Source organism: Syngnathus scovelli, chromosome 12 (genome assembly GCF_024217435.2).
Source record: "Syngnathus scovelli strain Florida chromosome 12, RoL_Ssco_1.2, whole genome shotgun sequence".
NCBI lineage: Eukaryota > Metazoa > Chordata > Actinopteri > Syngnathiformes > Syngnathidae > Syngnathus > Syngnathus scovelli.
The window spans coordinates 2,060,799-2,073,408 of NC_090858.1; the positions used below are offsets into that span (position 1 = coordinate 2,060,799).

At 43.1% G+C, this 12,610-nt stretch overlaps 1 protein-coding gene and 1 long non-coding RNA gene across 4 annotated transcripts in view; one reads left to right on the forward strand and one right to left on the reverse strand.

Annotated features, from left to right (window-relative positions):
- The window catches only part of LOC125978533 (uncharacterized), a 61,128-nt gene extending 60,833 nt beyond the window's left edge, over positions 1-295 (reverse strand). Inside the window, exon 1 of the long non-coding RNA XR_007485073.2 lies at positions 97-295. This is a non-coding gene — a long non-coding RNA (uncharacterized lncRNA). The remainder of the gene's footprint in view (positions 1-96) is intronic.
- The window catches only part of hhat (hedgehog acyltransferase), a 34,606-nt gene that overhangs the window by 279 nt on the left and 21,717 nt on the right, over positions 1-12,610 (forward strand). For 2 of the 3 annotated variants that reach the window (XM_049735920.2, XM_049735919.2), the window contains exons 2-12: positions 662-802; positions 878-942; positions 1,072-1,185; positions 1,438-1,632; positions 1,746-1,961; positions 2,053-2,230; positions 2,454-2,604; positions 3,701-3,736; positions 6,147-6,348; positions 6,769-6,913; positions 10,101-12,092. In XM_049735920.2, coding sequence (XP_049591877.1) covers positions 691-802; positions 878-942; positions 1,072-1,185; positions 1,438-1,632; positions 1,746-1,961; positions 2,053-2,230; positions 2,454-2,604; positions 3,701-3,736; positions 6,147-6,348; positions 6,769-6,913; positions 10,101-10,186 — 1,500 coding nt within the window. In that variant the 5' untranslated portion in view covers positions 662-690 and the 3' untranslated portion in view covers positions 10,187-12,092. Of the gene's footprint in view, positions 1-661; positions 803-877; positions 943-1,071; positions 1,186-1,437; positions 1,633-1,745; positions 1,962-2,052; positions 2,231-2,453; positions 2,605-3,700; positions 3,737-6,146; positions 6,349-6,768; positions 6,914-10,100; positions 12,093-12,610 lie in introns of those variants that run through there. The other variant, XR_007485065.2, reaches the window with a different exon arrangement.

A 12,610-nucleotide genomic window follows, 5' to 3' on the forward strand; every position in this document is an offset into this window, starting at 1 on the left:
TGGAAGTTAACTATAATGGAACAGCTCGGGGAGAAAACGTCACTCTTTCACAAACATGTCCAGTTTTACCAGCTTTTATTTTTAAAATGTACTCACCGCCGTGTATATTAGCAGTTTGTCCACTCGAGACCCAGCGAGTTAGCCGCGAAAGTGACTGCCGTAAAACGTTTGGCGTTACCTAGCAACCGACAACTTCATCGCCACTGCAGTCAACGAGGTCACAATTAAAACCAATTAGCACGACTTAGTTAAGGTTTTGATATTATATTACCTAAATAGAACGACGTGAAGCCCTTATACTTGTTTAAATTAATTCACTTTGTCCAGTGGAGACGCAGCGAGTTAGCCGCGAAAATAACTGCCGTAAAACGGTTGGCGTTACCTAGCAACCGACAGCTTCTTCGCCACTTCAGTCTACGAGGTCACAATTAAAAACAATTAGCACGACTTAGTTAAGGTTTTGGTATTATTTTACCGAAATAAAACGACGTGAAGCCCTTATACTCGTTCAAATTGATTTATCAATTGACTTAGAAAAGTATTTACAGTGGAATGTATCCTTGTTTGTGCCAAGGAAAGTATATGAATATAAGAAACAGCTCTGAGTATGCAACTAAACTTGTGGTGTAAAATTGATTGTATTTTCATAATCATATCGCAGGCCCACTATAGCGCAGCCACTTGGACCAGATGACATCCATCCAGTCGGTGAGACTGCCGCAGACGGAGCTCCTTGTCTACTGGCTCTTGTCTTTTGTCTCCCACTTGTACTCTTTCTATCAACTTCACAGGTTCTCAAAAGGTAGGAGGAAAATAAATTGCTTTCGCTTGTTAGAAAAGCTTCGGAAAAACAGTGTTTCTGGCTCTTGTGTTTCAGAGCATGAAGCAGGATTGGATAGAGAATTTCAACTGGAAAGAGGCCTCTTTAAGGGGTTCAAAAGGGTATGTTTTGAAAATTTTTGTACTGCAGTCACTGGGATCAAAAGTGACAACATATTGCATAAAAATATAAAAGTCTGTACATCATACATGGGTTTTGTGATGTTTTTTTATTTCTTGTGTTTTGGTCAGGATGTGTCAGACTTTGAGTGGACCTTTTGGACCGAGTGGGCTAAGAAGTCCTTGCTTTGGACTCTGGTCGGACATGCTGTCATATCTCGATTGTGCATCATCTTTTACCCACAGGTTGGAATCAACCCACCTCACACAAAAAAGTGATTAAAGAGCGAATTGTAGGTGGCTTTTTAATAGTTTATATGCAAATAACATACAAAGTCCCACCCACCAAGTGTGAAATTAGATTATTAAATTAATCTTATGTGAGGATTTCTGAAAATCTGTATGTAAATGAACATGGGTTTTGAATTGTGAAAAAATATCGTTATTATGTCATCTTATGTAATCTTTTTTGGTCATTTTTCTATCTTGTGTCAACAGATTCGTGTTGCAGTGCTCACAGTTTACGGCCTCTCTGCTGCCTGCAGTGTGTTGGGACTCAGAGGTGTGGCCATGTTACTTCTCCACGTGGCTTTGTCTTTTTCTGTGGCTCAGCTCAAAAGGCCCATTTTGTGTTGGACCTGCAACCTTCTGCTCCTCTGCACTCTTCATGTGCGACCACTTCAGGACATTCAGGTGGAGCGACCACCTAAATGCAAATGCACATAGAAAAAAAACCTCCAACAATCCAACATATTTTACTCAGCTATAAGAGACAGAGAGGATATCTTTCCTAACGTTTCCCACAGAGAGGCTGGTACGAGCACGAGGAGGAATACTACCTGCTGCTCTTCAGCGTGGCCGTGGGCACTCTTCGGCTCATCAGCTTCAGTTTGGAGCACTGCGGGCGCCCGTCGATCCATGGCGCCGCCCTCCCGCAGCTGTGCTGGCTGTTGTCCTACACGTTCTACCATCCCTTCTTCTACAATGGACCCATCATCACGTATAATGACTACCTCGAGCAGGTTAGTAAGTGAAAGCCTGTAAAATTTGACGTTAAATAGCGTTCATCACTGTGTGTGTTGGCTTCATCAATGTCAATGTGTCACCTTGCAGATGCAGAAACCCGTAGAGGAGAGCGACCAGCACAAACCAGGTGCTTGTTACTTGTTGCTTCGTTCGGCACGGATCCTGATGTGGTGGTGCATCGCCGAGTATATGATTCACACCATGTACATGCATGCCATCCAATCCAATGAGACCTATCTGGAGATTCTGCCACCCTGGGCTTTAGGTAAGTACAAGTGTTCTCATTTGAGCACAGGCACGGCTCCAGGATTTTTTTTTTTCTCTGTGCTAAAGGAGGGCTTAAAAATATACGTGGGCTGAGTGAATGAATTATGAATATAAGGGATTAAATGGAGCTACACAGATTTCTGGCAGATTTATAGAAAGGTATCGCTTGCTTCAAAAAGAATTTAATGCATTCTTATCAATCTATTACTATTGTTGGGCAGGTGGTCTGGCTCTGGCCCTGGTGCAGTTCTTCTTCGTCAAGTATTTGGTCCTCTTTGGACTTCCGTCCATGTTGGCCACGTTGGACCAGTTGGTTCCTCCTGGTCTACCTCGTTGCGTCAGCATCATGTACAGTTTCACCGGCATGTGGCGGTAAGTCGCGTCCACTCGGCGTCGTCCCCCGCATTCACTATACATCCTTGAGGGGGGGGGAAAAAAGGCTTGCATTTAATGTCAAGTGCTTTTTAAAGTGTGTCTGCTTTAGCAATCAACCCCCGCGCTAAATTGTCTCACCCGCCATTACTCGCAATCACCACAACCGGTCACCTCCACACGACATATGCTCGTCTCAAGGACTCTTGTTTTTTTTTCGTTTTTTTTAATGGAGCTTTAGGGTGAGAAGTTAATGCAGCAAAACACACATAGCACACACTCAACAATTAATTTCATCAGTGATCTCCAGTGAAAATATTACATTTGACTTTAGTCTGTTGGGGGCGCTGTTGCAAAAGTGTCACACAGCCATATAAGCTCCTTCCTTGGCAGAAGAGAGGTTACAATCAAATTTCCATGCAGCAGAGGCGGACAGTTGTTTATGTATCTCACCTAGAAGAAAGCATTCCTCAATACATCCAAAGTGAAATGCCCAAAAATAGTTCACCCAAAAAAAAATGTTCATGGCGCCGCTAATGAACATTCGAGTTGATTCGTAATCTATTTGCGAAATTGTTTTGAAACATGAACAAAATGTGCTGAGTCAACACACCAAAGCAGTATAGTATAGCACTGGCCATCCATTTAAAATGCAAGACATTTTTAGACACGGTCGACCGTAACGCCGAGATGGACGGCTGCGCTTGTGCGAATCTCTCCAAAGACAAGTTGGTCCAATACTGCTGACCTGTGACGCACCGCAATCCCGCGTGCGCTGAGCTGGCCACTGTCGACAACATTGATGGAATGCATAAAGCTGTCAGCCGACGTCATGGGACAAACAGGCAGCGTTTTATGGCTGCGAGAAGACCCCGGAAGACATGCTTGGTCTAATCTTCTTAATGACCAAAGAGAGTGGGAAGGAGAGCGCATCTGGCATGCAAACAGGATTCTTCTCAGCATGCCTGCGTTTATTTAGTAGACAGCATAATGAAGCCGGTGGAGCTCAGGTGTTCCCGGCTCGTGGTATTATCATGTAAATGTGTGAATCCAATTAACGTTCTCCATCTCTCGCTTTGTCTCTCCGCTCTTATAGGCATTTTGACAAGGGCCTGTATCGATGGCTCCTCAGGTAAGATGCCCTTCATAAGATGCACACATACTTGTCTTGTCTGGTTCTTTGTTTATTCTATTTATGAATCCATTCATTCATTCACTCAACATCTCTTGAGACACATATCTCGGTCTCGCTAGTCTTTCTATATTTCAGGAAGGGAAATGTCTTTAATAAAATATAGACAACTGAATATCGCCACATAAATGCACAAATTATTATTTATAATGTCCATGCGTCTAGTTGATTTTAGTATTAGCCATAAATTACCACCAGGTGGCAGTCTTGCACTCCAAACATGTTCCTAACCCTACCCAAAATGTCAAGTGAGTAGTTTTACTTTTTTTTTCCCCCCCCTTTTTGGTCTGCATTGTATTTATTGCCTACGTTAGCACATGTTCATTTTGGCAGCTTATTGAAGTCATCAATATGTAACTGTTTAAACAATCTTTCCCAAAAAAGGTGGGGGTGGGGGGGGTCCCATTCTGCAGCTGCCTAGCACATTTGGTCATAAATAGACAAGGGTGCTGCATTTGCATGGAGGCTTTCTCATGATTATGAGCCTCCATGTTGTGGTTGTTGGCGAATAATAGCAAAAGCGTGTCTGTTGTTGTGGTTCCATCCGCCAAACCCTGGAGAAATGCCTCCTTTGTTGAATATGTGCATATGAAACAGCCGGCGCCGTTTGCCCGTTATGCCTCGGACGGCTCGCATTGTTATTATTAGTTTGCCCGCCTCCTAATGAAGCAAATCCCACTGAATGTACCGCAGCCTGTCGGGAGTTTGCGATCCGCTTGGTGGAGGCACATCGCTTCGTGAAGGTGCAGATGCTTGTCTGAGAACATGCTCCCTTGTCTCCTTTTTGTCTTCTGCTTAGTCGGGGTGCCTGCTTTGTTTTGATACGCATAATTATAGCGTTTCTCATCATTGCGTTAGGAATGGAGTCCGTACCTGTTGTCTTCCAGACAGATAAATGGTTTACCCCGTGGACGAACTGTCAGCCAATCACAGTGCAAATAGAAGATATGGTCAATATACGTGCGGGTTTTTTGGAAAAGCCAAAGAAATGTAAGAAGTTGTGTTTATATAATGATTGACTTTAACGCAGTTACACTATTCAGCACAAATATGGTCATTGCGGAAAAGTTAAATGGAAATTTTCTGGGTTAAAAAAAAAAAAAGTGGCCTTTACGCTTAATGGCAAGTTCTTGCAATTATCCCACGGCTGATGCAAAAACGATAAGCGGCACACAATGCGCCGCACGTCCGCCCTTTGTCAAAAGTGCTTTTAAAAAGGCTTTAATGCGAGATTGCGCTCAAACGGTCCGAGGAGGACGGTGTGGGTGTGAAACCATGACTCATTGATACCCGTCTCCCTTGGCTGCTAAGTGGCTCCTTCTTTGTCATTCCATTACCTGCCGCAGGTACGGCTATCAACCCAGCTGGAGGGTCCTCAATGGATGCTAAATTAGAGTTTGTGCAGCTGAAGTGCGCATGAGAAGGAGCGTTTGATCCCAAATTCATGGAAATGTGCATCTTTGATGAGCAACTTGGGCATTTGAATTCTCATTTACTTCAAGTGAGGAAGAAAATCCATATCACACCTGTCAATGTATAGTCAACCAAGCGGCGGCATGCTACTTAGTAAAAGTACAACGCTGCCGGTCGCCATCCATCTGCTACCCACACCTGCCGTCACTCGCCGACGCGGCACTCTTTTCAAAGGTCCCGAAAACCTGGCTCGTCTTTCAGGAACTTTCGATTAACCACGGGGTAGCTGAAATAATGAGGCTGCGGCTTCTGCAGCACCAGAGAGCACCTTTCACACTGAGAAACATGTTAATCAAAATTTGAGATGAAACTAGTTCAGAGGCTGGCAAACTGACAAAGTTGTTAGAAGATGATACGCTCTCACGTAAGGTGTATCATTTCATCTTACTTCCTTGACACCGATTACTACAACACAAGTAGCACGCCATGAGGACGCTGTTCAGGAAAACATTCTTTGGTTTTTCACAGCTTCTGAGAATTTGTAGAGAGATGGATCACATATAAACAATGCCAACATACTTGTGACCACCAGGAGACCATCTCTCTGCCCAGAGCATCTAGTGATGGACGATGTTTGTGTGACTCACAGGGAGAACAACTAGTCCACCCGGTTGCGTCATTACTAACACCACCATTGTTATTCTGGGGATCGTCTATTTTTTTTATTTTTTTTTTTGCTCCAGGTACCTTTATCTGATTAAAGATTTGCGAACATGACATGACGCATGGCGGGGGCGGACATTTTAACCCCACTTTATTTCGCATCAACGCTAGTCATTATCTACGTACTGAGAAATGCTAATTAAATTGTGTGTGTGGTTTTTTTAAACCGCTATAATTGCCGCTTTAAATCATTCCTTTCGCCCTCGTCTTGCAGATACATCTACGTGCCTCTGGGAGGTTCACATCACGGAGTGATGTACAAAATGTTATCCACGGCGCTGGCGTTCGGCTTCGTCTGCCTTTGGCACGGTGGCCATGACTACCTTCAGTGCTGGGCCCTGATGAATTGGCTGGGCGTTCTGGTGGAAACCAGCCTGAAGGCTCTTTTTGGCTCAGCTCTCCTTCACTCCTTTTTTGTAAGTTCCAAAAAGCTCCACACACATACACACTGTGTATACACGTACAAATATGACAGGAGCACCAAGGCTTTTAGTCTTTTCTACGACGTGATCTTTCATAGCAAAACAAGGAGAGGTGGGTGTGCATATAATTTGATTGAATAAAAAGCAACACACATTGTTTGGAGACTGTCACATCTAATTGGCGTGTACAGTGGGAGTGAGTAAAAGTGTGTTTGTAATACACTAGCAGCTGCGGGGCACCATCTTCTCTCGACTCTCGAGAGAAGCTCGGCCTCCTCAACGCGGTAATAAGGTCCGACTGGGCCGTCGCCGTGTCGCTCGACACAGTTTTGTTATTGCCGCTCGGCGGCGTCTCCATCACAGCGTTGTGCCGCTTCTCCCGGCACTTCACTTATTTGTGCGCTGATTTCCCAGGAGCGGCGGTCCTCTGCGGCAACGAGGAGGCGTTGCGCCGCGTTGCTTTCAGCCTTCTCCACGGCCATGCTCATCCTCTCTAATCTGTTCTTCCTCGGGGGGGTTCACGTCGGCAGGATCTTCTGGAAGCGCGTCTTCCTTCAAGGTAACGCCGGCCTTCCATGCCGATGCGCTCTCGCTTCACATGAGTATACAAAAATGGTGGCGTTCCCCAGTGTTCGACATTCATGGCGACCCGACGGTCCGTGACCCCCTACCCAACAAAAGAAAGCAGAAACCAGATAATAAGATGAGGCAAAAAAAAAAAAAAAAAAATGCAACCGGCACATGCTTGACATAAATTAGGGTTAAATTCACGTCGCTAGCTTCAAACTACTTTGTTGCCAGATTATTATGTCCACTGAAGAAGCATTTCAGCCAGTTGGAAAGATGCCTGTCAGGATAACTTTGAGTTCCTGCAGATTTTCCACCCGCCAGAGATGCTGCTGTTCCATTTGTTGCATTCTGTCAGGATAACTTTGAGTTCCTGCAGATTTTCCACCCGTCAGAGATGCTGCTGTTCCATTTGTTGCATTTGGCTACGTTTCTTTTTTTGTGCCTCTCAACGAGAGAGCCATCTGATTGAAGCTCGGTTCATTTGCTCACCAAAGTCACAGCGTCATCAGTCTTCATCCAGCAGCGAGCTGGCCACATCAACGCCCTTCTCCTTCAACTCATTACTGGCGTGTAGACCCAAAGCCACCTCTCTGTCTGTTCGGAATCTTCACGCTCCTTTTTTGCGGGCCTCTAAGGGACCGTGCCGTGCCGTGCCGTAAGGTCCCTAGCGGGGAGCTCCAAGTTGGTTGAGAAACGCTTTTATTGCTACGCACAGTTGTTTTCAGCTGAGGGCCAATTAGGAAAAAAATAAAAATTCTCCATTGTTTGTTTCATCACCATTAAGCACTTTTTAATAGTCCATAAAAATGCTTTCTACACATAACAATACACAGCTTTTTATGATCTAAATATACACATTATGGACGGATGTTTTTGGACACCATACTTAATTTGGTGTGTGTACCTTAATTAAAAAAATATGATTTTACAAGTTTTTTAACACAGATAATTCTCTCCATAGATTATAATAATAATTTAAAAAAGAAAAGAAATACATTTATTCCAACGTGAGCTTGTGGACTAGCTGGATTTTTCATTTTGTTGCAGGGAAACGTAGCGCGGACATTGTAGCGTAACTAAAAATATAGAGAAGCTTAATTGCTCTGGGATAAAAGCGGGTGATTAAAAAGTAATAACGCTCTCATTCAGTTCCATGGCTTGTTTAAAAAAAAAAAAAAACTTTACAGGTTATTTGATTACAAGTGGAAATGTTTTCAATATTTTTTGATTGGGATCTTTTCAGACTTGAGGCAAGAAGAAATCCACATGAGAGTTGCATTCATTTCCCTGCTTATTATTACAGTTCTTCCTGTAAAGACAGAAGTGGATTCAATTCTGGGTATTGTTCTGAACAAGCGCTCTCCTTGCTAGTCTAACTAATGGTCAATCAAAATCAAATCAAAAATGAGATTTTATATATATAAATATATATACCATAATAAGTGCTAAAAAGTTAAAGACAACTGAACCGTATGTGGGCAGTGATTCCATCACGTAACACTAGAGGGAGCTAGTTTACCCCTAATGAACAAGCAGTAGTCACACACACGCGCAAAAAATGAAAATGCGAGAACCCGTTCATCACTATTTTTAGTTTGAAGTAGTATCATTATTAATAGTAATATTATTTTGTCCTTGTACAGACAAAATGTTGCTTCATTATGAAGGCTGTATTTCAGTCAGTAATGTTTCACAGCTGACTTTCTTTGCGCACACATAACTGTCATCCGGCTGTAAATAAGTGAGGAGGGACCTACAAAAAGAACCCCTGCGTGTTTAAAAATGCCATTTCTTCAGTGTGAATTATTCACGCCGACGAACTAGAAACTCAAACTGCGACTCACAGTCGGCCAAACGGTTCATTTGGGCGCTAATAATAGAACGCTACAAGAGACCATCCGCGTGCGTCGTTAGACACCGTAGCGCTTCATCAACAGCGAATCAATGCTTTTAAATCAAGCCCGGCCACGGTGGGAAGCACCTTTGACCCCGCTGCTCATGAGTAGTGTTCGCAGTCGAAGCCTCTTGCTGTCATCATGTAAGAGGCTACAGTTGTGAAATTTATTTCTGTGAATAATATATACAAAGATCTTAACACATTTATTAGACGAGTGCTTCTCAATGTTGCCCAGGGAAACATTGTTTTTTTTTTTTTTGCTATGTCGCAACCTACTTTTATAGAACTTAATGTCACGGCAAGTGGAAGACAGTCTGCAAGTAGGCGTGATTCTATTTTGGTTCAAATGACGCTTGTTGCCTTTTGTATGAGGACTTGTTGCTTGGTCGCCATGGCAACAAATTGCGTAAACTACGGCCACATAGGCATAGTATTCTTTTGTTCAGACATTTGACATTGATCTCCTTTCAGAAGTTCTTTAACAATCACAAGCGATAAATTATTCTGTATTACAATCAACACGTAGACTGCACTTTTTAAATTTATATGCCGAGGTGCTGCTGTTTTGGTGAGCAACAGTATTCCAATGGGTGTCCGTGTATGAACAATAGCATCGGAGCAACCGACCTCGGTAGCACTACTAGCTGGCAAATTAACGGACTTTCTGCAGATTCTATAAATATCGATGGTCCTGTATTTCTCGACGCCGCTTTTAACGGTGCGCTTGGTCCTTCCGCTGAGTGGCCTGCGTGGCAGAAGAGTTAATCAAGCGGCAGAAAGGGAAAAAGAAGCTGTGGCGCAATTAAGGAACCACTTGATTAAAGCCACAGAAGCAATCAGTGGAGGGAAATTGGATATTTATTGTTTCTGACCCGTTGTGTCGTGTCGGTGGGTGGAAACCTGCCAGCTCATGGACCAGAATTTTTTCACAAGTCACTGTACACACGTTTGGCATATTTAGCGGTTGTCTTGAAGCTTATAAACGTGCGAAGACAAAACGCTGGGGTGTCTCCGCACCGCAGCGGGGCTCCCCTTTGAGGGTCGGTCGCCAGACCTTTGCAAAGGTGTTGTTAAGTGACAGCAAATGGAAATGAAAATGTAAAAAGGTGTTGTGGCTGCAGGTGCATGTTCCTGCAGGGAAGCCAGACAGCTCAGGAGGAGCTGCTAACAGCTGCCGTTACCTGTTCAAGCCGGTTATAAATAGAACACAAACACAACACGTAGGCTCATTAGCTACATTGATGTTCAAAAGCAAAAAAGATCTTCTCTCCCATTCCAGGCTGGTCCACGGTCGCGCCGCCCATGCTGGCCTTCCTCTATTGCTTCGCCCAGGTGGGACTGGAGTGGGCTTCTCACCCACCGTGAGTCACCTTGACTTTGCAACGCAGCACAAAAGAACTAAACTCACCCTGAGCCAGAACCACGCTCGGAACCTGGCACGCCGCCATGCAACCCGACTGAAACGGCGGCTGAAGTCGAGCGGTAAGCAGAGACAACACCCACCTATCTGCAGGTTAGGATTTTGGGTGGTAATATTATGGGATAGCTTACTTGTTTTTCACATAAAGTCACGTGATTTGAAAATTACCATCATGTCGCCACTGTGAAATGAATTTATCTCCAAATTGTTTTCATCTTCATGCAAGCCATGAAGAAAAACAATTAGATTAAAGCCTATAATTTTTAGAGAAACAATTTCTGTCATGCCCTGAAATGCCACAAGATGGCGCCAAAACCCTGTCCAAATAGGAACGTAGTAATTGATGTCACGCATGTACAGTTAAATGATACCACGCTAAATTTAATCTAGACAATTAGCAAAAGAGTCATTTCTGTATATGCATGTTTTTGATCTGCTCAGTAGCAAATTATCTACTAATGAATTTGAAACGATAAAATGTTTGATGACCAAACTATCATGACAGGCATTGACGTCAATTGCCGCATTTTTTACTCAATGTGTATCCTCAACGAATAACCGGGGTTCACTAAAAACGCAATGTGACTCAGTAAAAACTGCTTCTGCTCCCTGGCGACGGCAGCATTGGCTTCACGAGTGTCGTTACTGGCCCTCCACATGTAATTTGGCTGATGCTAATATCCCGAGATGTATTACTGAAGAGTTTCAGCCGGGCAGCCGCCGGGCGCTTTTAATGGACGGCATTTATCCTCTGGAATGCTCACACTAATTGCTTTGGGAGGGTAGTTGAGTCAAGCAAAACATTTCCAGCCAAAATCACACTCAAAGTCAGCCGTTTAGTTGTTGTCATGTTTGTCAGTGTCCAAATAATCGACCTCTAAGATTGGACGCTACGGATGTCGCACGCAATCATCAATAGCCCACTGTATGGTTAGCTCAGAATAAAACTGCGTTTTCGAGCATGTCACTTTTGGTCTCATCTCATTTTTGCAGTGGAAACTTTCTGTTTTGGAAAAATAATAGGCATCAAAACGTTTTTTATTTTTATTATTTGGACATATTAACCGCTTTCGGCGGGGGGGGGCTCAACACACCCGAAACACTCAGAACCTATGAAGCCATCTAATGTAGGTGAGCATATTAAAATGTTTAAATGCCTGTTTTTGGAAGGGGCCTTCTCCAATATCTGTACTTTAATTCGACAGAGTAACAAAATGAAAGTTAAATGCCTGGTTGTAATCCAAAGCGACGAGCGGTACTTTTAAGTTTCCATTAGTTGATGTGCGCCGTCGGGGATGATTGCGTCTGCGACACTGAGCCGGGGATCAGTGTCCAATCCTCTTAAAAGGAGCAGCAAAGTGTGAGCTTTATCTTCGGTAAGGAGATCGTCGAGGAAAATGAAAACCTGCTGAGTTACATTTTGGCGTCGCCCTCAGGGTCGGGCTGCGCTCACACAGACTGCAGTCATCGTGTACCCTGTCATTCATTTTTGTGTCATTGCTCATCATACTGTAAAAAAATCACGACTTGTATTTTTTTAGGAGGGCCTAACACTGTGATTTTATTGAGAGCCAATTTTCACAACAGCAAAACTTCAAATATGTCTAATTGCACAACTTAAAATGTTAAATATTTGTACTCCTCCTGTTGGGCTGCAACTAAGAATATTTTAATAATCAAATATGAATTACTTTGTTGATTAATTGATGTTTGAATTTCCATCATTATGAATCAATTAGTTGTTCATGAATCATTTAATCATCTCACTGCTGACAGAGTGAATACTTTTGCCACCTCCGCTAAAAACTGCAAATACAAAGTGAATAAATAAAAAGGTTGCCCGTAATCCAATTGGCAAGTTGTCTCCTTGTGTCATCCAGTGACATTCAGAGGTTGTACGTAATGAAATTAGTCACATGTTAATCCCCAGTTTACACCCAGAAGCAATCAATTCATTTCAAATAGCCATGATTAAATTCAGTATGTCTTGGATTACTCTTACAAGCCTCGTCGAAGCTTTTATAAAAATGAATATTGGTAGGGAGCGAAGGACGTTCCTTTTTTTTTTTTAAATGAAATTATTTATTTATCAATTTATTGAGGTTATTTTCCTCATGCGGCCACAAATGAGTTGCCGCCTCTGACAACAGACCAGCCTCTCTATTTTTAGTCAGCTAAATTTTTGATGGACCAAAGAGGAAGTAAAGTGTGTTTTTTCCTCTTTGCTGCATCCTTTCCTGATAAAAGACAAGTCATGTCAAAAACATAAATTATCCATATGAATATAATGAATAATTTAAGTACAGCGCTTCCTCTTTGACACGGAAAAAGGACAAAGTGAGAGTGGACCGAGTTACCACAACAAATCG